The 26,638-nt window shown below is 40.8% G+C and overlaps 2 protein-coding genes across 7 annotated transcripts in view; one reads left to right on the forward strand and one right to left on the reverse strand.

The window, feature by feature from the left end:
* Nucleotides 1-23,366, forward strand: part of LOC123566808 (T-cell surface glycoprotein CD1a-like) — a 44,353-nt gene extending 20,987 nt beyond the window's left edge. Inside the window, exon 5 of the mRNA XM_045399730.2 lies at nucleotides 23,258-23,366. Within this exon, the coding sequence (XP_045255665.2) occupies nucleotides 23,258-23,307 (50 nt within the window). The 3' untranslated portion in view covers nucleotides 23,308-23,366. The remainder of the gene's footprint in view (nucleotides 1-23,257) is intronic.
* On the reverse strand, nucleotides 21,396-26,366 carry CD1C (CD1c molecule). 6 transcript variants are annotated; one of them, XM_065544096.2, is made up of 6 exons: nucleotides 26,020-26,366; nucleotides 24,750-24,981; nucleotides 23,805-24,086; nucleotides 23,300-23,578; nucleotides 22,872-22,962; nucleotides 21,396-22,719 (listed from the first exon to the last, which is right to left on the reverse strand). In XM_065544096.2, the coding sequence occupies exons 1-6, from the start codon at nucleotides 26,026-26,028 to the stop codon at nucleotides 22,698-22,700; spliced, it is 915 nt and encodes a 304-aa protein (XP_065400168.1). In that variant the 5' UTR covers nucleotides 26,029-26,366; the 3' UTR covers nucleotides 21,396-22,697. The 6 variants fall into 6 exon arrangements, with proteins under 6 accessions (XP_065400168.1, XP_005595603.3, XP_005595602.3 ...); XM_005595546.5 differs by having other exon boundaries at nucleotides 24,750-25,013; XM_005595545.5 differs by having other exon boundaries at nucleotides 24,750-25,016.
* Between the last annotated feature and the right edge of the window lie 272 nt (nucleotides 26,367-26,638).

A 26,638-nucleotide genomic window follows, 5' to 3' on the forward strand; every position in this document is an offset into this window, starting at 1 on the left:
TTGTCATTTCATAAATCCACAAATGTAGCTATTTTCCCATATGTTCAGCATAGCATTATAAATGTTACTTTCCCAAGCAACTTCACCTACAGATGGGTGAATTTCCTCCCCCTTTTCCTGCATGTACTCCACTGTTGATTTATTAACATTGAATTCATTGTCAACAGCCATGTAACTATAACAAAGCTTATGTAACACACACATTTTTCTCTGTAAGGCATGTCACAGCCTTCTTATGCTTAGGAAAATGAGACAACACTTAAGCATTACACTTGGGAGACATTTAAGATTGTGAAATCACCAACCAAAAACACAAAAATGTGAAAAAGTTGGCACTATATAGACTACAAAAAGGACGCTTGTTTACTGTGTGAGAGCTGGAACATGAAGACAGAGCACCACCTTTTTCTACCTTAGAAACATGTTCTTTGAGGGACTCAAATTTTGTACCTCTCTGCACATATTCATGAATGATTGTGAAAGTGCTATGAATATATATCTAGGGGCTACACATAAAATTTGGCAAGTAGACAAATTAGCAAATGTAACATTTTTCGATAATTAGGATTGACTATTGATACCAGATGGTAGTATTTATCAAGATATCCATAGCAAGACTTCAATTACTTCAGAGTTTTCACCTGTGCCTTAAGGCAGCAGGGCTTTCTGCCCTTTCCCCGGCAGGTAAGGGCTCTTTTATTTATTTTTTTTTTTAATTATACTTTCACTTCTAGGGTACATGTGCACAACATGCATGTTTGTTACATATGTATACATGTACCATGTTGGTGTGCTGCACCCATTAACTCGTCATTTACATTAGGTATGTCTCCTAATGCTATCCCTCCCCACTACCCCCCCCCACAATAGGACCCGGTGTGTGATGTTCCTCTTCCTGTCTCCAAGTGATCTCATTTTTCAATTCCCACCTATGAGTGACAACATACGGTATTTGCTTTTCTGTTCTTGCGATAGTTTGCTGAGAATGATGGTTTCCAGCTGCATTCATGTCCCTACAAAGGACACAAACTCATCCTTTTTTATGGCTGCATAGTATTCCATGGTGTATATGTGCCACATTTTCTTAATCCAGTCTGTCATTGATGGACATTTGGGTTGATTCCAAGTCTTTGCTATTGTGAATAGTGCTGCAATAAACATACACGTGCATGTGTCTATATAGCAGCATGACTTATAATCCTTTGGGTATATACTCAGTAATGGGATGGCTGGCTCAAATGGTATTTCTAGTTCTAGATCCTTGAGGAATCGCCACACTGTTTTCCACAATGGTTGAACTAGTTTACAGTCCCCCTCACAGTGTAAAAGTGTTCCAATTTCTCCACATCCTCTCCAGCACCTGTTGTTTCCTGATTTTTTAATGATTAACATTCTAACTGGTGTGAGATGGTATCTCATTGTGGTTTTGATTTGCATTTCTCTGATGGCCAGTGATGAGCATTTTTTCATGTGTCTGTTGGCTGTATGAATGTCTTCTTTTGAGAAATGTCTGTTCATATCCTTTGCCCACATTTTAATGGGGTTGTTTGCTTTTTTCTTGTAAATTTGTTTGAGTTCTTTATAGGTTCTGGATATTAGCCCTTTGTCAGATGAGTAGATTTCAAAAATTTTCTCCCATTCTGTAGGTTGCCTGTTCACTCTGATGGAAGTTTCTCTTGCTGTGCAGAAGCTCTTTAGTTTAATTAGATCCCATTTGTCAATTTTGGCATTTGTTGCCATTGCTTTTGGTGTTTTAGACATGAAGTCCTTGCCCAGGCCTATGTTCTGAATGGTATTACGTAGGTTTTCTTCTATGGTTTTTATGGTTTTTGGTCTAACATTTAAGTCTCTAATCCAACTTGAATTAATTTTCGTATAAGGAGTAAGGAAAGGATCCAGTTTCAGCTTTCTACTTATGGCTAGCCAATTTTCCCAGCACTATTTACTAAATAGGGAATCCTTCCCCATTTCTTGTTTTTGTCAGGTTTGTCAAAGATCAGATGGCTGTAGGTGTGGTATTATTTCTGAGGACTCTGTTCTTTTCCATTGGTCTATACCTCTGTTTTGGTACCAGTACCATGCTGTTTTGATTACTGTAGCCTTGTAGTATAGTTTGAAGTCAGGTAGCGTGATGCTTCCAGCTTTGTTCTTTTGGCTTAGGATTGTCTTGGTCTTTTTTGGTTCCATATGAACTTTAAATCAGTTTTTTCCAATTCTGTGAAGAAACTCATTGGTAGCGTAATGGGGATGGCATTGAATCTATAAATTACCTTGGGCAGTATGGCCATTTTCACAATATTCATTCTTCCTATCCATGACCATGGTATGTTTTTCCATTTGTTTGTGTCCTCTTTTATTTCACTGAGCAGTGGTTTGTAGTTCTCCTTGAAGAGGTCCTTTACATCTCTTGTAAGTTGGATTCCTAGGTATTTCATTCTCCTTGAAGCTATTGTGAATGAGGGTTCATTCATGATTTGGCTCTCTGTTTGTCTGTTACTGGTGTATAAGAATGCTTGTGATTTTTGCACATTAATTTTGTATGCTGAGACTTTGCTGAAGTTGCTTATCAGCTTAAGGAGATTTTGGGCTGAGATGATGGGGTTTTCTAAATATACAATCATGTCATCTGCAAACAGGGACAATTTGACTTCTTCTTTTCCTAACTGAATACCCTTGATTTCTTTCTCTTTCCTGATTGTCCTAGCCGGAACTTCCAACACTATGTTGAATAGGTGTGGTGAGAGAGGGCATCCCTGTCTTGTGCCAGTTTTCAAAGGGAATGCTTCCAGTTTTGGCCCATTCAGTATGATATTGGCTGTGGGTTTGTCATAAATAGCTCTTATTATTTTGAGATATGTTCCATCAGTACTGAATTTATTGATAGTTTTTAGCATGAAGCGCTGTTGAATTTTATCAAAGGCCTTTTCTGCATCTATTAAGATAATCATGTGATTTTTGTCTTTGGTTCTGTTTATATGCTGGATTATGTTTATTGATTTGCGTATGTTGAACCAGTCTCGCATCCCAGGGATGAAGCCCACTTGAACATGGAGGATAAGCTTTTCGATGTGCTGCTGGATTGAGTTTGCCAGTATTTTATTGAGGATTTTTTCATCGATGTTCATCAGGGATATTGGTCTAAAATTCTCTTTTTTTGTTGTGTCTCTGCCAGGCTTTGGTATCAGGATGATGTTGGCCTCGTAAAATGAGTTAGGGATTATTCCCTCTTTTTCTATTGATTGGAATAGTTTCAGAAGGAATGGTTCCAGCTACTCCTTGTAGGAGGAGTTCTACCAAATTCTCCTCTGGTAGAATTCGGCTGTGAATCCATCTGGTCCTGGACTCTTTTTGGTTGGCAGGCTATTAATTATTGCCTCAATGAAGGCAAATAAGCCTTCTTGAAGGCTTTGTTCATATCTTTTTCCTCTTTTTTCTTTAGACTTCTCTTCTCGCTTCATTTCATTCATTTGATCCTCAATCGCTGATACTCTTTCTTCCAGTTGATCGAGTCGGTTATTGAAGCTTGTGCATTTGTCACGGATTTCTTGTGTCTTGGTTTTTATCTCTGTCAGATTGTTTATGGCCTTCTCTGCATTGATTATTCTAGCTATCCATTCTTCCATTCTTTTTTTCAAGATTTTTAGTTTCTTTGCGCTGGGTACATAATTCCTCCTTTAGCTCTGAGAGGTTTGATGGACTGAAGCTGCCTTCTCTCAACTTGTCAAAGTCATTCTCCGTCCAGCTTTTGATCCATTGCTGGCGATGAGCTGCATTCCTTTGGAGGGGGAGATGCGCTCTTATTTTTTGAATTTCCAGGTTTTCTGCCCTGCTTTTTCCCCATCTTTGTGGTTTTATCTGCCTCTGATCTTTGATGATGGTGATGTACTGATCGGGTTTTGGTGTGGGTGTCCTTCCTCTTTGTTAGTTTTCCCTCTAACAGTCAGGACCCTCAGCTGTAGGTCTGTTGGAGATTGCTTGATGTCTGCTCCAGACGCTGTTTGCCTGGGTATCAGCAGCAGAGGCTGCCGAAGATAGAATATTTCTGAACAGCAAGTGTACCTGTCTGATTCTTGCTTTGGAAGCTTCGTCTCAGGGGTGTACCCCACCGTGTGAGGTGTGTGGTGTCGGTCTGCCCCTAGTGGGGGATGTCTCCCAGTTAGGCTACTTAGGGGTCAAGGACCCACTTGAGCCAGCAGTCTGTCCATTCTCAGATCTCAACCTCCGTGTTGGGAGATCCACTGCTCTCTTCAAAGCTGTCAGACAGGGTTTTTTGTGTCTGCAGAGGTTTCTGCTGCTTTTTTTGTTTGTTTGTTTAGCTATGCCCTGTCCCCAGAGGTGGAGTCTACAGAGACAGGCAGGCCTCCTTGAGCTGTGGTGGGCTCCAACCAGTTCGAGCTTCCCAGCGGCTTTGTTTACCTACTTAAGCCTCAGCAATGGTGGGCGCCCATCCCCCAGCCCCACTGCTGCCTTGCAATTAGATCACAGACTGCTGTGCTAGCTATGAGGAGGCTCCCTGGGTGTGGGACCCTCCCGACCAGGTGTGGAATATAATCTCCTGGTGTGCCGTTTGCTAAGACCCTTGGTAAAGCACAGTATTGGGGTGGGAGTTACCCAATTTTCTAGGTGTTGTGTGTCTCAATTCCCCTGTTTAGGAAAAGGGATTCCCTTCCCCCTTGTGCTTCCCAGGTGAGGCCATGCCTCACCCTGCTTCAGCTCTGGCTGGTCAGGCTGCAGCAGCTGACCAGCACCAATTGTCCAGCACTCCCTAGTGAGATGAACCCAGTACCTCAGTTGAAAATGCAGAAATCACCCATCTTCTGTGTCACTCGGGCTGGGAGCTGGAGACTGGAGCTGTTCTTATTTGGCCATCTTCTGTTTCCTTTCTTTTCTGATCAAAGTTAAGTTCTTATTAGCTTAAAATAACTTGTTACACATGGACACATAGTGGGGAGCAACACACACTGGGGCCTGAGTGTGGTGGATGAGAGGAGGGAGAAGATCAGGAAGAATAGCTAATGGATGCTGGGGTTAATACCTGGGTGATGGAATGATCTGTGCAGTAAACCACCATGGCACACGTTTTCCTATGCAATAAGACTATACATCCTGGACATGTACCCCTGGACTTAAAATAAAAGTAGGAAACTTTAAAATAAAATAAAACAACTCGGTATAAACAAAATATGTATTTCAAAGCCATGTGATAACCACAAAGTAAAACCTATGATACATATACTAAAGATAAAAAGCAGGGAATCAAAACATAATACTGGAGAATGTCACTTACCCACAAAAGGATATAGCAAGAGTGGTAGAAAAGAAGGAAGGGCCAGGCACGGTGGCTCAAGCCTGTAATCCCAGCACTTTGGGAGGCCGAGACGGGCGGATCACAAGGTCAGGAGATCGAGACCATCCTGGCTAACCCGTTGAAACCCCGTCTCTACTAAAAAATACAAAAAAAACTAGCCAGGCGAGGTGGCGGGCGCCTGTAGTCCCAGCTACTCGGGAGGCTGAGGCAGGAGAATGGCGTAAACCCGGGAGGCGGAGCTTGCAGTGAGCTGAGATCCGGCCACTGCACTCCAGCCTGGGCGACAGAGCGAGACTCCATCTCCAAAACAAAAAAAAAAGGATCTACAAAATAACTAGGAAAGAAGTAATAAAATGTCAGTAGTACGTCCTTACCTATTGGTAGTTACCTTGAATGTAAATGGATTAAATTTTCCTATTAAACAACATACAGTAGCCAAATTGATTTTTTTAAAAGACTCAACTATATGCTCCCTATAAGAGCCTCACTTCACCCAGAAGAACACAAATAGACTGAAAGTGAAGGGATAAAAAAAGATATTCCATGCAAATGGAAGGCAAAATGGAGCAGAAGTAGCTGTACTCATATCAGACATAATAGGCTTTAAGCCAAATAAAAAACTGTAAAAAGAGACAACTATGCTAATTGCATACTGATACAGGGGTCAATACAGAAAGAGAATATAACAATTATAAATATATATGTACCCAACAATTGGACATACAAATATATAAAGCAAATGCTAATAGGCCTACAGGGAGAGATAGAGTAAAATACAATAATGGTGTAAGACTTGAACGTCCTATCTTCAGTGATAAACAGATCATCCAGACAGAATATCAATAAAAATAAGAGTTAAACTGAACTCCTGACTGAATGAATCTAATAGATGTTTAAAGAACATTCTATCCAGCAGTTGCAGAATACACATTCTTCTCCACAGTACATGGAACATTCTCCAGGATATATCTTATGTTAAGCCACAGTAAAAGTCTTAACAAATTCAAAAATTAAAAATCAAAAAATGTTTTTCCAACAATAGTGGTATAGAACTAGAAATCAATAGGAGCAGGAACTTTGGAAACTGTACAAACACATCGAAATTAGACAACATACACCTGAACAACCAGTGGTTCAGTAAAAAAAAGATTCAAAAAGAAAATTTTAATATTTCTTGAGAAAAATGGAAATGGGAACACAACACACAAAAACCTATGGAATATAACAAAAGCATTTCTAAGAGGGAAGCATAGAGCAATAAAGGCTTACATTTAAAAAGTAGAAAGATTTCAGATAACCTCATGTTGCACCTTAAGGAACTAGAAAAACAACATCAAGCCAAAACTAGTAGAAGAGAAGCAACGATAAATGTATAAACAGAAATAAATGAAATAGAGCCTTAAAAAACAACACGAAAGAATAACAAAAGAAGAGTTGACTTTTTCAAAAGATAAAAAACTTGTCCAGGCACAGTGGCTCACAACTGTAATCCCAGCACTTTGGGAGGCCAAGGAGGGTGGATCACTTATTAGGGTTCGAGACCAGCCTGACCAATATGGTGAAACCCCATCTCTTCTAAAAATACAAAAATTAGTTGAGTGTGGTGGCAGGGACCTGTAATCCCAGCTACTAGGGAGGCTGAATCAGGAGAATCACTTGAGCCTGGGAGGCAGAGGTTGCAGTGAGCCAAGATTGTGCCACTGCACTCCATCCTGGGCAACGGAGCTAGACTCTGTCTCAAAAATCAAAAACAAAAACAAACACAAAACCTGACAAACTTTTAACTAGACAAATTAAGAAAAAAGAGAGGAATCAAAAAAATGAAATCAGAGATGTAAAAGGAGACATTACAAATAATACAATATAAATACAAAGGATCATAAGAGACCATTATGAACAACTACATGAAAGCAAATTGTAAAACTTAGAAGAAATAGATAAATGCCTGGACTCATACAACCACAAGATTAAATCATGAAGAAACAGAAAATTCGAACAGGCCAATAATGAGTAACAAGATTGAAACAATAGTTTAAAGTCTCCCATTAAAGAAAGCACAGGAGCTGACGACCTTGATGCTGAATTCTACCAAATATTTTACAGATAACTAATGCCTATTCTTCTCAAACTATCCCCCAAAAAGTGGATAAGGGTAAATTTGTCCAGACTTATTATTTGAGACTAACAATAACATTCATTCATTAACCTGACATAAACCTGACACCAAAAACATAAACCTGACACCAAAAACAAAAAAGAAAACTACAGGACAGAAGTGGTGGCTCATGCCTGTCATCCTAGCACTTTGGGAGGCCAAGGAGGGTGGATCACTTGAGCCCAGGAGTTCAAGACCAGCCTGTCAACCTGATGAAACCTTGTCTCTAAAAAAAGTACAAATATTAATGAAACATGATGGTGGGCACCTGTAGTCCTAGCTACTCAGGAGGCTGAGGTTGGAGGATCACCCAAGCCCAGGGGTTGAGGCTGTGGTGAGATGTGATTGTGCAACTGCACTCCAGCCTGGGGGACAGAGTGAAACCCTTTCTCAAAAAAATAAAATAAAATAAGAAAAACTACAGACGAGGGGGGGCGGAGCAAGATGGCCAAATAGGAACAGCTCCAGTCTCCAACTCCCAGCGCGAGCAACACAGAAGACCGGTGATTTCTGCATTTTCAACTGAGGTACTGGGTTCATCTCACTGGGGAGTGCCGGACGATCGGTGCTGGTCAGCTGCTGCAGCCCGACCAGCGAGAGCTGAAGCAGGGCGAGGCATTGCCTCACCTGGGAAGCGCAAGGGGGAAGGGAATCCCTTTTCCTAGCCAGGGGAACTGAGACACACAACACCTGGAAAATCGGGTAACTCCCACCCCAATACAGCGCTTTAAGCAAACAGGCACACCAGGAGATCATATCCCACACCTGGCCGGGAGGGTCCCACACCCACGGAGCCTCCCTCATTGCTAGCACAGCAGTCTGTGATCTACCGGCAAGGCAGCAGCGAGGCTGGGGGAGGGGCGCCCGCCATTGCTGAGGCTTAAGTAGGTAAACAAAGCTGCTGGGAAGCTCGAACTGGGTGGAGCTCACAGCAGCTCAAGGAAACCTGCCTGCCTCTGTAGACTCCACCTCTGGGGACAGGGCAATAACAAACACAGCCGAAACCTCTGCAGACACAAACGACTCTGTCTGACAGCTTTGAAGAGAGCAGTGGATCTCCCAACACGGAGATTGAGATCTGAGAAGGGACAGACTCCCTGCTCAAGTGGGTCCGTGACCCCTGAGTAGCCTAACTGGGAGACATCCCCCACTAGGGGCAGTCTGACACCCCACACCTCACAGGGTGGTATTATTCTAGCGTGTGGTCTACCAATTTTATTTATTCCTTCAAATAACCAATTTTTTGTTTTGTTTATCTTCTATATAGTTTTTGTGTCTCAGTTTTATTTAGTTCACCTCTGAATTTGGTTATTTCTTATCTTCTACTAGCTTTGGGGTTTTTTTTTTTCCTTATTTTTCTAGTTCCTTTAGATGTGAGATTACATTACTGATTCGAGATCTTTCTAACTTTTTGATGTGGGCATTTAGTGCTATAAACTTTCCTCTTAACTTCTTAACTCTGTTTTAGTTTTGTCTCAGAGATTCTGGCATGCAGTATCTTTGTTTTCATTTGTTAGAACAATTTCTTGATTTCTGACTTCATTGTTTATCCAAAAGTCTTTCAGGACCAGAAATTGTTTAATTGCTATTTAATAGTAGTTTTTGAGAGCTCTTCTTGATCTTGATTTCTATTTTTGTTGTGCTGTGATGCAAGATTGTGGTTGGTATGATTTTGGTTTTTTTAATGTGTTGAAAATTGCGACATCCCCCAAGATGGCTTAATAGGAACAGCTCCAGTCTGCAGCTCCCAGCATGACTGACGCAGAAGATGGGTGAATTCTGCATATATGGGACTATGTGAAAAAACCAAATCTATGTTTGATTTGTGTACCTGAAAGTGATGGGGAGAATGGAACCAAGTGAGAAAACACTCTTCAGGATATTATCCAGGAGAACTTATCCAACCTAGCACGGCAGACCAATATTCAAATTCAAGAAATACAGAGAACACCACAAAGATACTACTCAAGTAGAGCAACCCCAAAACACATAATTATCAGATTCACCAAAGTTGAAATTAAGGTAAATATGTTAAGGGCAGCCAGAGAGAAAGGTCGGGTTACCCACAAAGGGAAGCCCATCAGACTAACAGCAGATCTCTCGGCAGAAACTCTACAAGCCAGAAGAGAGTGGGGGCCAATATTCAACATTCTTAAAGAAAAGAATTTTAAACCCAGAATTTCATATCCAGCCAAACTAAGTTTCATAAGTGAAGGAGAAATAAAATCCTTTACAGATAAGCAAATGCTTAGAGATTTTGTCACCACTAGGCCTGCCTTACAAGAGACCCTGAGGAAGCACTAAACATGGAAAGGAACAACCGGTACCAGCCATTGCAAAAACATGCCAAAATGTAAAGACCATTGAGGCTAGGAAGAAACTGCATCAACTAACGAGCAAAATAACCAGTTAATATCATAATGGCAGGATCAAGTTCACACATAACAATATTAACCTTAAATGTAAATGGACTAAATGCTCCAATTAAAAGACACAGACTGGCAACTGGATACAGAGTCAAGACCCATCAGTCTGCTGTATTCAGGAGACCCATCTCACATGCAGAGACATACATAGACTCAAAATAAAGGGATGGAGGAAGATTTACCAAGCAAATGGAGAACAAAAAAAAGCAGGGATTGTAATATTAGTCTCTGATAAAACAGACTTTAAACCATCAAAGATCAAAAGAGACAAAGAAGGCCATTACATAATGGTAAAGGGATCAATTCAACAGGAAGAGCTAACTGTCCTAAATATATATGCACCCAATACAGGAACACCCAGATTCATAAAACAAGTCCTTAGAGACTTACAAAGAGACTTAGACTCCCATACAATAATAATGGGAGACTTCCACACCCCACTGTCAACATTAGACAGATCAACGAGACAGAAAGTTAACAAGGATATCCAGGAATTGAACTCATCTCTGAAGTAAGCAGACCTAATAGACATCTACAGAACTCTCCACCCCAAATCAACAGAATATACATTCTTCTCAGCGCCACATCACACTTATTCCAAAATTGACCACATAATTGCAAGTAAAGCACTCCTCAGCAAATGTACAAGAACAGAAATTATAACAAACTGTCTCTCAGACCACAGTGCAATCAAACTAGAACTCAGGACTAAGAAACTCAATCAAAACCACTCAACTACATGGAAACTGAATAACCTGCTCCTTAATGACTACTGGGTATGCAACGAAATGAAGGCAGAAATAAAGATGTTCTTTGAAACCAATGAGAACAAAGATACAACATACCAGAATCTCTGGGACACATTTAAAGCAGTGTGTAGAGGGAAATTTATAGCACTAAATGCCCACAAGAGAAAGCTGGAAAGATCTAAAATTGACACTCTAACATCACAAGTAAAAGAACTAGAGAAGCAAGAGCAAACACATTCAAAAGCTAGCAGAAGGCAAGAAATAACTAAGATCAGAGCAGAACTGAAGGAGATAGAGACACAAAAACCCTCCAAAAAACCAATGAATCCAGGAGTTGGTTTTTTGAAAAGATCAACAAAATTGATAGACTGCTAGCAAGACTAATAAAGAAGAAAAGAGACAAGAATTAAGTAGATGCAATAAAAAATGATAAAGGGGATATCACCACCGACCCCACAGAAATACAAACTACCATCAGAGAATACTATAAACACCTCTATGCAAATAAACTAGAAAATCTAGAAGAAATGGATAATTTCCTGGACACTTCCATTCTCCCAAGACTAAACCAGGAAGAAGCTGAATCCCTGAATAGACCAATAGCAGCCTCTGAAATTGAGGCAATAATTAATAGTCTACCAACCAAAAAAAGTCCAGGACCAGATGGATTCACAGCTGAATTCTACCAGAGGTACAAGGAGGAGCTGGTACCATTCCTTCTGAAATTATTCCAATCAATAGAAAAAGCAGGAATCCTCCCTAACTCATTTTATGAGGCCAACATCATCCTGACACCAAACCCTGGCAGAGACACAACAAAAAAAGAGAATTTTAGACCAATATCGCTGATGAACATCGATGCAAAAATCCTCGATAAAATACTGGCAAACCGGATTCAGCAACACATCAAAAAGCTTATTCACCATGATCAAGTGGGCTTCATCCTTGGGATGCAAGGCTGGTTCAACATATGCAAATCAATAAAAGTAATCCAGCATATAAACAGAACCAAAGACAAAAACCACATGATTATCTCAATAGATGCAGAAAAGCCCTTTGACAAAATTCAACAGCGCTTCATGCTAAAAACGCTCAATAAATTCGGTATTGATGGAACGTACCTCAAAATAATAAGAGCTATTTATGACAAACCCACAGCCAATATCATACTGAATGGGCAAAAACTGGAAAAATTCCCTTTTAAAACTGGCACAAGACAGGGATGCCCTCTCTCACCACTCCTATTCAACATAGTGTTGGAAGTTCTGGCTAGGGCAATCAGGCAAGAGAAAGAAATCAAGGGTATTCAGTCAGGAAAAGAAGAAGTCAAATTGTCCCTGTTTGCAGATGACATGATTGTATATTTAGAAAACCCCATTGTCTCAGCCCAAAATCTCCTTAAGCTGATAAGAAACTTCAGCAAAATCTCAGCATACAAAATTAATGTGCAAAAATCACAAGCATTCTTATACACCAGTAACAGACAAACAGAGAGCCAAATCAGGAATGAACTTCCATTCACAATTGCTTCAAAGAGAATAAAATACCTAGGAATCCAACTTACAAGGGATGTAAAGGACCTCTTCAAGGAGAACTACAAACCACTGCTCAGTGAAATAAAAGAGGACACAAACAAATGGAAGAACATACCATGCTCATGGATAGGAAGAATCAATATCGTGAAAATGGCCATACTGCCCAGGGTAATTTATAGATTCAATGCCATCACCATCAAGCTACCAATGAGTTTCTTCACAGAATTGGAAAAAACTGATTTAAAGTTCATATGGAACCAAAAAAGAGCCTGCATCTCCAAGACAATCCTAAGTCAAAAGAACAAAGCTGGAGGCATCACGCTACCTGACTTCAAACTATACTACAAGGCTACAGTAACCAAAACAGCATGGTACTGGTACCAAAACAGAGGTATAGACCAATGGAAAAGAACAGAGTCCTCAGAAATAATACCACACATCTACAGCCATTTGATCTTTGACAAACCTGAGAGAAACAAGAAATGGGGAAAGGATTCCCTATTTAATAAATGGTGCTGGGAAAATTGGCTAGCCATAAGTAGAAAGCTGAAACTGGATCCTCTCCTTACTCCTTAGATGAAAATTAATTCAAGATGGATTAGAGACTTAAATGTTAGACCTAATACCATAAAAGCCCTAGAACAAAACCTAGGTAATACCATTCAGAACATAGGCATGGGCAAGGACTTCATGTCTAAAACACCAAAAGCAATGGCAACAAATGCCAAAATTGACAAATGGGATCTAATTAAACTAAAGAGCTTCTGCACAGCAAGAGAAACTTCCATTAGAGTGAACAGGCAACCTACAGAATGGGAGAACATTTTTGCAATCTACTCATCTGACAAAGGGCTAATATCAAGAACCTACAAAGAACTCAAACAAATTTACAAGAAAAAAACAAACAACCCCATCAACAAGTGGGCAAAGGATATGAACAGACATTTCTCAAAAGAAGACATTTATACAGCCAACAGACACATGAAAAAATGCTCATCATCACTGGCCATCAGAGAAATGCAAATCAAAACCACAATGAGATACCATCTCACACCAGTTAGAATGGCGATCATTAAAAAGTCAGGAAACAACAGGTGCTGGAGAGGATGTGGAGAAATACGAACACTTTTACACTGTTGGTGGGATTGTAAACTAGTTCAACCATTATGGAAAACAGTATGGCGATTCCTCAAGGATCTAGAACTAGAAGTACCATATGACCCAGCCATCCCATTATTAGGTATATACTCAAAGGATTATGAATCATGCTGCTATAGAGACACATGCACATGTATGTTTATTGTGGCACTATTCACAATAGCAAAGACTTGGAATCAACCCAAATGTCCATCAGTGACAGACTGGATTAAGAAAACGTGGCACGTATACACCATGGAATATATGCAGCCATAAAAAAGGATGAGTTTGTGTCCTTTGTAGGGACATGGATGCAGCTGGAAACCATCATTCTCAGCAAACTATCACAAGAACAGAAAACCAAACACCGCATGTTCTCACTCATAGGTGGGAACTGAACAATGAGATCACTTGGACTCGGGAAGGGGAACATCATACACCGGGGCCTATCATGGGGAGGGGGGAGGGGGGAGAGATTGCATTGGGAGTTATACTTGATGTAAATGACGAGTGGATGGGTGCTGACGAGTTGATGGGTGCAGCACCCCAACATGGCACAAGTGTACATATGTAACAAACCTGCACGTTATGCACATGTACCCTAGAACTTAAAGTATAATAAAAAAATTTTTAAAAAAAGAAATTCAATCAAAGCCACACAACTACATGGAAACTGAACAACCTGCTCCTGAATGACTACTGGGTAAATAATAAAATGAAGGCAGAAATAAAGATATTCTTTGAAACCAACGAGAACAAAGAAACAATGTACCAGAATCTTCAGGACACACTTAAAGCAGTGTGTAGGGGGAAATGTATAGCACGGAATGCTCACGAGATAAAGCAGGAAAGATCTAAAATCGACACCCTAACCTCACAACTAAAAGAACTAGAGAAGCAAGAGCAAACACATTCAAAACCCAGCAGAACGCAAGAAATAACTGAAATCAGAGCAGACCTGAATGAGATAGAGACACACACACACAAAAAGACCTTCAAAAAATCAATGAATCCAGGAGTTGGTTTTTTGAAAAGATCATCAAAATTCATAGACTGCTAGCAAGACTAATAAAGAAGAAAAGAGAGAAGAATCAAATAGATGCAATAAAAAATAATAAAGGGGATATCACCACCAATCCCACAAAAATGCAAACTACCATCAGAGATTATTATAAACATCTCTACACAAAGGAACTAGAAAATCTAGAAGAAATGGATAAATTTCTGGACACATACACCCTCCCAAGACTAAACCAGGAAGAAGTTGAATCTCTGAATAGACCAATAAGAGGTTCTGAAATTGAGGCAATAATTAATAGTCTACCAACCAAAAACAGTCCAGGACCAGACGGATTCACAGCAGAATTCTAACCAGAGGTACAAAGAGGAACTGGTACCATTCCTTCTGAAACAATTTCAATCAAGAGAAAAAGAGGGAATCCTCCCTAACTCATTTTTTAAGGCCAGCATAATCCTGATAAAAGCCTGGCAGAGAGACACACACAAAGAAAGAGAATTTTAGACCAATGTCCCTGATGAACATTGATGCAAAAATCTTCAGTAAAATACTGGCAAACCAAATCTAGCAGCACAGCAAAAATCTTATCCACCATGATCAAGTCGGCTTCATCCCTGAGATGTAAGGCTGGTTCAACATATGCAAATTAATAAACGTAATTCATCACAAAAACAAAACTAACAACAACAACAAAAAAAATGATTATCTCAATAGATGCAGAAAAGGCCTTCGACAAAATTCAACAGCCCTTCATGCTAAAAACTCCCAATACACTGCGTATTGATGGAACGTATCTCAAAATACTAAGAGCTATTTATGACAAACACACAGCCAATATAATACTTAATGGGCAAAACTGGAAGCATTCTCTTTGAAAGCCGGCACAAGACAAGGATGCGCTTTTTCACCACTCCTATTCAACATAGAGCTGGAAGTTCTGGCCAGGGAAATCAGGCAAGAGAAAGAAATAAAGGGTATTCAATTAGGAAAAGAGGAAGTCAAATTGTCCCTGTTTACAGATGATGTGACTGTATATTTAGAGAACCCCATCATCTCAGCCCAAAATCTCCTTAAGCTGATAAGCAACTTCAGCAAAGTCTCAGGATACAAAATCAATGTACAAAAACACAAGCATTCCTATACACCAGTAACAGATAAACAGTCAAATTGTGAGTGAACTCACATTCACAATTGCTACAAAGAGAATAAAAGAAATCCACTTTATGAGGGATGTGAAGGACATCTTCCAGGAGAACTACAAACCACTGCTCAATGAAGTAAAAGAGGACACAAACAAATGGAAGAACATTCCATGCACATGGATAGGAAGAATCAATATCGTGAAAATGGCCATACTGCCCAAGGTAATTTACTGATTCAATGCCATCCCCATTAAGCTACCAATGACTTTCTTCACAGAATTGGAAAAAACTACTTTAAAGTTCATATGGAACCAAAAAAGAGCCCGCATAGCCAAGACAATCCTAAGCATAAAGAACAAAGCTGGAGGCATCATGCTACCTGACTTCAAACTATACTATGAAACTACAGTAACCAGAAGAGCATGGTACTGGTACCAAAACAGATTTATAGACCAGTGGAAAAGAACAGTCCTCAGAAATAACACCACACATCTACAGCCATCTGATCTTTGACAAACCTGACAAAAACAAGAAATAGGGAAAGGACTCCCTATTTAATAAATGGTGCTGGGAAAATTGGCTAGCTATATGTGGAAAGCTGAAACTGGATCCTTTCCTTACTCCTTATACAAAAATTAATTCAAGATGGATTAAAGACTTAAATGTTAGACCTATAACCATAAAAACTGTAGAAGAAAACCTAGGCAATACCATTCAGGACATAGGCATGGGCAAGGACTTCATGTCTGAAACACCAATAGCAATGGCAACAAAAGCCAAAATTGACAAATGGGATCTAATTAAGCTAAAGAGCTTTTGCATGGCAAAAGAAACTACCACAAGAGTGAACAGGCAACCTACAGAATGGGAGGAGATTTTTGTAATCTACCCATCTGACAAAGGGCTAATATCCAGAATGTATACAGAACTCAAACAAATTTACAAGAAAAAAAAAACCCATCAAAAAGTGGGAAAACGATATGAACAGACACTTCTCAAAAGAAGACATCTATGCAGCCAATAGACACATGAAAAAATGCTCATAATCACTGGTCATCAGAGAAATGCAAATCAAAATCACAATGAGATACTATCTCACACCAGTTAGAATGGTGATCATTGAAAAGTCAGGAAAAAACAAATGCTGGAGAGGATGTGAAGAAATAGGAACACTTTTACACTGTTGGTTGGAGTGTAAATTAGTTCAACCATTGTGGAAGACAGTGTGGCAATTCCTTAAGGATCTAAAACTAGAAATACCATTTGACCCAGTGATCCTATTATTGGGTATATACCCAAAGGATTATAAATCATCCTACTATAAATACACATGCACACATATGTTTATTGCGGCACTATTCACAATAGCAAAGATTGGAACTAACCCAAATGTCCATCAATGATAGACTGGATTAAGAAAATGTGGCATCTATACACCATGAAATACTATGCAGTCATAAAAAAAGGATGAGTTCATGCCTTTGCAAGGACATGGATGAATCTGGAAACCATCATTCTGAGCAAACTATCACAAGGACAGAAAACCAAACACTGCATGTTCTTACTCATAGGTGGGAATTGAACAATGAGAACACTTGGACACAGGGCAGGGAACGTCACCCACCAGGGCCTCTCAGGGGCTGGAGGGCTGGGTGAGGGATAGCATTAGGAGAAATACCTAATGTAAATGATGAGTTGATGGGCACAGCAAACCAACGTGGTACATGTATACCTATGGAACAAACCTGCACATTGTGCACATGTACCCTAGAACTTAAAGTATAATTTTTAAAAATTACTTTATGGCTCCGCATGTGGCCAATCTTATAGTATGCAACATATGCAGAAGGGAAGAATGTATATTCTTTTGGTTTTGGGTGGAGTGTTCTGTCAATGTTTATTAGGTCCTTTTGGTCAAGTGTCAAGTTTAAGTTCCAAATACCTTTATCAGTGTTCTGCCTTGATGATCTATCTAATGCTGTCAGCTGGGTGTTGAAGTCTACCACCATTATTCTATGGTAACCAAAGCTTCTTTTTAGGTCTCTAAGTACTTGTCTTATGAACCTGTGTGCTCCTGTGTTGGGTGCATATACATTGAGGATAGCTAAGTCTTATTAAATTCAACCCTCTATCATTAAATAGTTTTTCTTTGTCCTTTTTGATAGTTGCTGGTTTAAAGTTTATTTTGTCTGAAATAAAAATAGCAACCCCTGCTGTTTTTTCTTTCCTGTATGCTTGACAGATTTTTCACCATCCCTTTAGTTTTGGCCTATGGATGTTCTTGCATGTGAGATGGGTCTCTTGAAGACAACAGGTAGATCTTGTTTCTTTTATCTTTTCTTTTCTTTTTTTCTTTTTTTATTTCTTTTCTTTTTTTTCTTTTTTGAGATGGAGTCTCCTTCTGTCATCCAGGCTGGAGTGCGGTGGGGCGATCTCGGCTCACTGCAAGCTCCGCCTGCCGGGTTCACGCCATTCTCCTGCCTCAGCCTCCCGAGTAGCTGGGACTACAGGCGCCCGCCACTACGCCCGGCTAGGTTTTTTTGTTTGTTTGTTTTGTTTTGTTTTGTTTTTTGTATTTTTAGTAGAGGCGGGGTTTCACCATGTTAGCCAGGATGGTCTGGATCTCCAGACCTCGTGATCCGCCCATCTCGGCCTTCCAAAGTGCTGAGATTACAGGCCTGAGCCACCGCGCTCGGCCAATTTTTTTTTTTTTTTTTTTTTTTTTTTTTTTTTTTTTTGAGACAGGATCTTGCTCTGTCACTTAGGCTGAAGTGCAATGGGATGATCACAACTTACTGCAGCCTCCACTTCCCCAGGCTCAGGTGATCCTCCTACCTCAGCCTCCTAAGTAGCTGGGACTACAGGCATGTGCCACCATTCTTAGCTAATTTTCTTGTATTTGTGTGTGTGTGTGTGTAGAGATAGGGTTTTGCCATGTTGCCTAGGTTGGTCTCAAACTCACAGGATCAAGCAATCTGCCTGCCTTAGCCTCAAAGTGTTAGGGTTACAGGCATGAGGCCAGGTCTTGTTTCTTTATCCAACTTGCCACTCTGTGCCTTGTAAGTGGGGTGTTTAGCTCATTTACCTTCAAGGTAAATATTGATAAGTGAGAAGTTGATTTTGTCATCGTTGTTAGCTAGTTGCTGTGTAGACTTGATTGTGCAGTTCCTTTATAGTGTCACTGGTCTGTTTACTTAAGTGCATTTATGTGGTGACTGGTAAGGGTCTTTTTATTTCCATATTTAGCACTCCCTTAATGATTTCTTGTAAGGCAGGTCTGGTGGTAATAAATTTCCTTAGCATTTGCTTGGCTGAAAAGAATTTTATTTCTCTTTCACATAGAAATCTTATTTGGGCTGGATATTAAATTTTGGGTCAGAATTTCTTTCTTTAAGGATGCTGAATATAGGCCTTCAATGTCTTCTGGCTTCTAAGGTTTCTGCTGAAAGATATGCTGTTAGCTTGATTGGGGTCCCTTTGTAGGTGACCTACTCCTCCTCTTTGCTTGCCTTTAGTATTTTTTTCTTTCACATTGACCTTGGATAATCTGATTATTATGTGTAATTGGGGATGGTTGTCTAGTATAGTATCTCTAAGGAGTTCTCTGAATTTCTTGAATTTGAATGTTGACCTCTATCGTGAAGTTGAGAACATTGTCATGGACAATATCCTCAAATATGTTTTCAATTGTTTGCACACACTCTCTCTCTCTGTCTTTCAGGGACATCAGTGAGTATATGTTTGGTCTCTTTACATAATGTCATATTTTTCTGAAATTTTGTTTATCCTTCTGTATTATTTTTTCTTTATTTGTGTGACTGAGTTAATTAGAAGAACTGGTCTTTAAGTTCTGAGATTCTTCCTTCAGTGTGGTCTATTCTGCCTTTAGTACTTCCAATTGTATTATAAAATTATTTAGCGAAATTTTAGCTCCATCAAATCAGTTTAGTTCTTTCTTAAAGTGGCTATTTTGTCTTTCAGTTATTGTATTATTTTACCAGATTCCTTTAATTCTTTAGATTCCATTTCAACTTTCTCCCGAATCTCATGATTTTCATTGCCATCGAGATTCTAAAATATATGTTTATTATCTCAGCCATTTCAGTCTGGTTAGGAATGATTGTTGGGGAGCTAGTGTGTTCATTTGGAAGTAAGAAGACACTCTGACTTTTAGAGCTGTCTGAGTTCTTCCACTGGTTCTTTCTCATCTATGTGGGCTGATGTTCCTTTAACTTTTACAGTTGCTGTCCTTTTAATGGGGCTTTAGGCTTTTATATTCTTTGATGCACTTGAGGGTTTGACTATGGTATAAGTTTGGTTCAGTGAGCTAGCTTCATTTCTTGACAATTTCAGGGGACCATGGCTCAGCTCAGCACTCCTGGGCTATGTGCTCTAAGCCTGAGGGCCTGGGACCAGGCCCAGAACCTTGTTCTTTGGCCCCTTGAGACTGAGCACCTGCTTCACTGGAGGGTCCAAGGTGTTCCCAGTCCACTAGCAACAACACTCCTATGGCGGAACGGGGCAGGGAGGTCCCAGCAAAAGTATTTCATAAGAGCAGTGGCAGTGGGGATCTGTTCTCACATGCATGTACTGGCAGCAGTGGGGCAGTGGCATGTTGGGGTCCACACTCACGCACATGCTGGTGGTGGTGAGGCAGCAAGGTGGCAAGGTCCATGCACATATACACCAGGGATGGTAGTGTGGCAGGGTACATGCGCGCATGTGGGCTAGTGGGGACAGGGCAGCAGTGATGAGATCTCCATGTATGTGTGCACAGAAGTGGTAGCAAGGCAGTGATGTCTATGTGTGCATGCCAGCAAAGCAGTTGCGGGTGCTGAAAGCAGGTGCATGCTGATGAGAGGCCGGTGGCAGAAGCTCTCTGGTGGTCTGGCAGAGTCAGCCAGTGAAAGACCTATGGCAGTGGTCTCTGAGAACTGCCTCAGTTGAGCATCTGAGGCTGTGCTGCAAGCAGGTACAGACAGGCAGGGATACTGGGAGAGGCCAGCAGACATGGGGGTTTTAGGGGACTTAGATCAGTCTAGCCCCATCCAAATAGCATGGTAGCCCCGTTCTGTCCAGGTCTGATGGTCAACAAAGGGGTCAAAGCCACCTAGAGGAGTATGGCAAGCCTTGGGGAATGGACATCCCTAACCATGCTCCACTGTAGCTGTTCTCACACCAAACCCTCTGGGTTCCACAGAAGCTGGAGTCCTGTCCCTGCCAACTCTGCAAGTAGCTCTCCCTGCCAACTCAAGTGTCTGTGTGGGTCGTGGGGGTCTCCTGCAGTTAGGAATCCAGAGGTTCATGGTTAGAGTGGACCACTTCATGCCTATTTAACTAACCCCTTCCCTAGAAGCCACTGAGGACCAGGAACAAGTCCTAGTGTTTGGCAACCCTGTATAGGGTTCGCAGCTTCTTCCCCTCTTCAGCCCAGGGTCTGCATTCTCCCTCTATCCACTCTCAATGCCTTCTTTCCAATGATCTTCTCAGAGTATACTGTTCTTCTTGATGATCTTGTCTCTTGGTGGGAGAAGCTCTTCCTGGCTGCATCTAGTCATCCATCTTGTCTCTTCTCTCAAAACTAAGTTTAATTTTATATACTTTTGGCTTTATATCCCAGTTTCCTGGGTGTCCTAGCATCCTCTCTATTGATCTCTCAGTACCTGTAGGTCACAAGGTGACTAAGGGTGCAGCAGAGTCACCTAGGGTCTCCTGGAGCCAAGGAAATGAGCAATGGAAGCAGGACCCAAGCTGGGTGAGTGGGCACAAGGAGACAAAGGCCCTGCCAGATCTGGGAAGGCACTTCCTCCTCCAAAAATATCCATACGTGGAATTCTATGCAGCAATAGAAAGAATGGTTACTAATACACTGAGCAGCATGGATTACTTACAACCATATGCTAAATTGAAGAAAAAAAGCCAATACCAAGTAGGTATGTTTATTTCTATCTTAATAAAATCATAGAAAATACAAGTTTAAGCTTAAGTGACATAAAGTGTATCAGTAGTTGCAAGAATGCCAGGTTGGTGGTATGCTTGACTACAAACAGGTATGAGGGGTTATGACATTTAATATCTTAATTGTGATTTTGTTTACATGGGCTTATGTAATTATCAAAATAAATGGAACTGTATACTTAAAGACTCAAATTTTACTATAAATTATGCATCAATAAAATATATTTAAAATTCTTGAAAGAAATAAAAAAATGAAAACAATAAAAAAGAAACATGGACAGATTGAGGAAGCAAACATTGCAACTTCAGGAGAGTGGACACAATCTCATTTGTTTTATCTGCCACCAGTTTAGAAGCTGTATGTGCCTGTCTCAACTCAGTACCCAAAAAATATTTGTTGAATTAGTGAATGAAACGTAAAGAGACTAAAGTTTAGCCAAGGCTATCTCCGATAGCACAGTGCTTTAGGAAATTTGTCTTGCATATACAGCACAACAGTTGCCTTGATCCCACTCCAACCCTGAGGACCAAGGCTCTTGTTCCTCTTTCTTAAGTATTCTGTGACGTAACTGCAAACCACTCATCATCACACATAACTTGCACTCTCTGTCTCTCTATTTGCATTTGTAATTGTCTGTGTTTAGAAAATAAGTGTATCCAGGCACAAGGCTGCACTTTTCCTTAAATGTTTAAGGAGAAAATGAGGGAGCTAAAGGAGAGTGGAACTTATCTGCTAGGTATGAAGCATTTAAACAAAAAGAGAAGCATAAGTATTTCAAATGCTACAACAGCATTGGGAAGGAATATAATGAGAAAAATTGCCAAGATGACAGTTAATCCAACTTAGATGTGGTGTTTTGTTTTGTGTTTCACTGAGCACATCATATGCAGGAAAGGCACATTTATCATGATCCTTGCCCTCCAAAAAGCTTAAAAATGTGAAGTGAAAGACCCAAGTAGCTGCAACACAGGGTAGGAAGTATTGTATGCACATAGCAGTTGAGGGGCTCTCTTGGTTCATTATGGGTCAAGGAAGATCGCTGGAGGAAATGACCTTAGAAATGGGCTTTGAAGGTTGAGTGCTATTTAAAAAAGTGGACATTCCAAGAAAACCATTCTAAATTATAATTTGATTTATATTTTAAAAATGTTTATCAGGCAGAAAGAGAAACCATTTAAATGGAGAGTCGACAGGATGGCATCACTATGTTGTACTAGGCTCCTGGGTTGCTGGGTTCTTATTACAATGGTGGAGTCGGGGGAAGAGTCTCACAGGATGTCTTGATATGAGCTGTGAAGGAACAGGAATGGGAGAAACCCTGAATAAGTTGGAGGTGGTGACTGAGGATAAGGTGGAGTAGTCAACAGAGAAAAGCTAAGAGAGTTAAAAATAGAATGTGAAATAAGAAACTGGGAGGAGAGGAGGAAATACAAAAAACTCACCAGTGCTTCTTAAACCGTAACACAAGGACTATTAGAATCACCAAGGACACCAGCACTATCAAGGCAATCCAATTCATGGAAAAGTGGTGTCCTGCACATATTGGAAAGATACATGGATGCCATTTTAAACTCACCGTTGATTCTACTCCATCTATTGATTTTCTTACTTAACATGTGCATTGGATGAGTTGCATCAGTTTTCCTATTTCAGTCACTCTATTCCCAAACTTACTCAAGGAAGGATTCCTCATTTCCCCTTAAATCTCTAGTATCCATATATCCCTCAGGTCTTACTCCACTGTTCTTTAAATTACTCTCTACATTTCTTCCTACAATCCCTCATCTAGGTCTGCCATCCTCAAAATTTCCTCTCCCTTACCCTCTAGGCTCAAGAATCACCTACCTACACTTCCAACCTCCAATCTTACCCCAGTAGAGGATGATGTCCTGGCCTCCTAGACTGCTGTGTCTCACTCGACAAGACAGGCCAGCAGTCTCCTCAGCTGCCACCTCCAAGATCACCTGAAGATACCATGTCCCATCAGCATTAGGAAGAACATCACCGTGTTTAGTGCCCAGTTGCTCCTGTTCATTCCGCATCCATGTCACCCAAACAGGCTTTGGGTAGAAGCCGGAGGCATGACAAACCAGCAACAGACGGCCAGACCCAAGGCTGCGGCGACTGGACAGCCAGGCCTCTGGCCTCACTGCAGACAGCAGAAAAAGTATTCTGATGAAGAAACTTACAGCTTACATCCACATGCACACATTCACATGAATATGCACAGTTATCTTTTTCTTGCCTCTAAGAAATGATTACCCAGCAACCCCTCTGCTTCTTGTCCTCTTTCTTGTCCTGAGTTTGAAGGGTGGGAACAGAAGGGGCAGGACTTGAATAGAAAAATCTTAGAGGAAGGGGCTGAAACTACTGACCTTGCCTGTGCAGATACATCTTCCCTGCATCCAGGAGACCCAACAGAAATCGGGGGCAAGTGCTTCTTATGAGATTATACACTGTTTCTGTGACGCCTTCATACTGATGATTGAGTAGATGACAGACACCTGGAGCCAAACTCCCGCCATCTGGAGATGGCACCCATGTTGTATTTTGGAAACTCAGTAAATCTAATCCGTTGAAAGCTACCCGAAAGAAGCCTTCTGGGCTCTTTCCAGAATGCAGTTCACAGCCTGCTTTCACCTGTACTTCAAAGGGATCTGGAGGAAGGGAAGAATGAGAAAAAGACTTCAAACAAAAAAGTGAAAACAACAGTATAAAAACCTGCAAAAAAGCTTTATGTGGATGTGAGAGTAAGCCAAAGACATATTTAATTAGAAACAAGAGAGAAAATTTGCTGGGGATAGGGAAGGGGGACAATAAGAGATAAATGCCTTGAATTAACAAGAAAAAGTGGCTGAGGAAGATGTAGAAAAATGATAGGTGAGCCACATAATATAGGATAGAGGGTGAAGTGGGAGCCTGTGTGAGGGAGGTGGGAGGATAGCATTCCATGATGCATGAAATTGGTCATAATGGTCGTTGAACTGTGGACATAGATCTTTGAAGAAATTGAATGGGGGAATAGATTTTATTTTAAAAGTCAAGCACAGAGTGGGACAGCTGTGTGCCTCTGGATTGTAGGATACAGAGGGAGACCACAGGGGGAAGATAACAAAGCACAAGAAAAAAAAAATTCCAAAAATAGCAAGAGCCTAGGAAATTTGAGGGAGTCAACATCAGAAATATCCTTTAAAAGGTTCATGTATGCAGAATTTTATGGTAGGATGGGATAATGGGAAATGGCCCAGAAATTAGTGGAGAATATTTCCTATAAATAGAACATTCTAAAGAACTCCCATAATTTAGTTGATTGAACTTACATTTTGAGTAATCTTGACTGGCATGGTCTTGAATCTCCCGAGTTAATCCAAAGAAGTAGACACGAAATAACAACTCTAGGTCTGACAACTCTTCCTTGCTGAAGTTGCTCTTGGACCAGGTGTGCAGGAAAATTATTCTGCCTGATTCACTCTCCCAGCCATGAGTCTGCAACTCATCCAGCCATCCTGAACCCTGACTTTGTGCCCAGGATTGGTTGGCAAATGATAAGATCTGGGTAGTATAGAATGAGACGTGTTCCTGGGCTGCTTTTGGTGGAAGGAGGGCAAGTAGTGTAAGGAAAACAAAAAAAAGAGAGAGGCAAGGAAAATGGATACGAAATGCAAGGTAAACCAGTTACCACAGAGAAACGTTAATGACTACTGTAGCTATAACATTTTCCTTACACAGAGCCCCATGCTCTGCCATCATCCTCTGAAAGAGTAAACTAGACCTGGAGACAGGTATGCTCAGATGGCAAGCATTCTGACATCTTCATTGATCCATGTTGGGAAAGCCCACCACACTCTACCCAGATACATGTAACCTTGCAGCTGACAGAGATGTTCATACTACCTGCATTGTCACCACCTGGGAGAACAGCTAGCAGCGGAAACTGCAGAAACAGCATGTCCTTTGCAGATGTTTCTTTCTCTCAGAAAAGTTGTTGCTGTTCTTAGCAAACTTATCCTCTGTATCTGTATTCTGACTTCCTTCTACCAACAGACAATCTTCCCCACCAGCCACTGATAGCAACTAAGAAGATCTGCTTCGCTCAACCTTCGGCCTCCTACTCAATCTCTCATTTCCCCACCTGCTCTGAACTAAAGTTATTCTCTTCTCTCAGGATTTTAGCTGCTTTCCCACTAAGCTCCAACATATCTACTTCCCTTCGTCAACTGCCTTAGACAAAGTGATGTGTGGCATTGAAAGCTTGCTTCATCCCTCTAGACTTTGCTTGTTACTTGTAGCATAAAAAGGAGAAACCACATCATTTTCCTGGGCCCTGCTTGTTTTAACGGAAAATGGAGAGGAAATGGAAAGTGAACCAGTTACCACAGAAAAATGTTAATGACTACTTTAGCACTACTATAACATTTTCCTTACACAGAGCCCATGCTCTGCCACCATCCTCCAAAAGAGTAAACTGGACCTGGAGACAGGTACGCTCAGATGGCAAGCATTCTGGCATCTCCACTGATCCATCTTGGGAAAGCCCACCACACTCTACCCAGATACATGTAACCTTGTGGCTAACAGTGATGTTCTTACCGTCTGCATTGTCACCACCACTGAGAACAGCTAGCAACAGAAACTGCAGAAACAGCATGTCATTTGCAGATGTTTCTTTCTCTCAGAAAAGTTGTTTGCTGATCTCTGTTCTTAGCAAACTTATCCTTCTGTATCTATATTCTGACTTCCTTATACCAACAATCTTCCCCATCAGCCACTGATAGCAACTAAGAAGATCTGCTTCCCTCAACCTTGGGCCTCCTACTCAATCTCTCATTTCCCCACCTGCCCTGATCTAAAGTTACTCTCTTCTCTCAGGATTCCAGCTGCTCTGCCACTAGGCTGAGCTCCAACATATCTACTTCCCTTCCTCAACTGCCTTAGACAAAGTGGTGTGCGGCATTGAAAAGTCACTTCGTCCTTCTGGATTTTTGCATGTCATTTGTAAGATAAAAAGGAGAAACCACATCATTTTTTCTGGTTCCTGCTTGTTTTAATAGATCACAATTCTTCCAGTTTCTCCACTTAAATTTGCCTCCACTCTCCATAGTGTCCCCTCTTCTCATCACTCCACTCTTTCTTTCCCCCTTTTGAATGTCCTCAAAGTTTTCTCTTTCCAGTTTCACCCCTTTCATCCATCTTTCTTATTTCCTCATTC

This window comes from Macaca fascicularis, chromosome 1 (genome assembly GCF_037993035.2).
Source record: "Macaca fascicularis isolate 582-1 chromosome 1, T2T-MFA8v1.1".
NCBI lineage: Eukaryota > Metazoa > Chordata > Mammalia > Primates > Cercopithecidae > Macaca > Macaca fascicularis.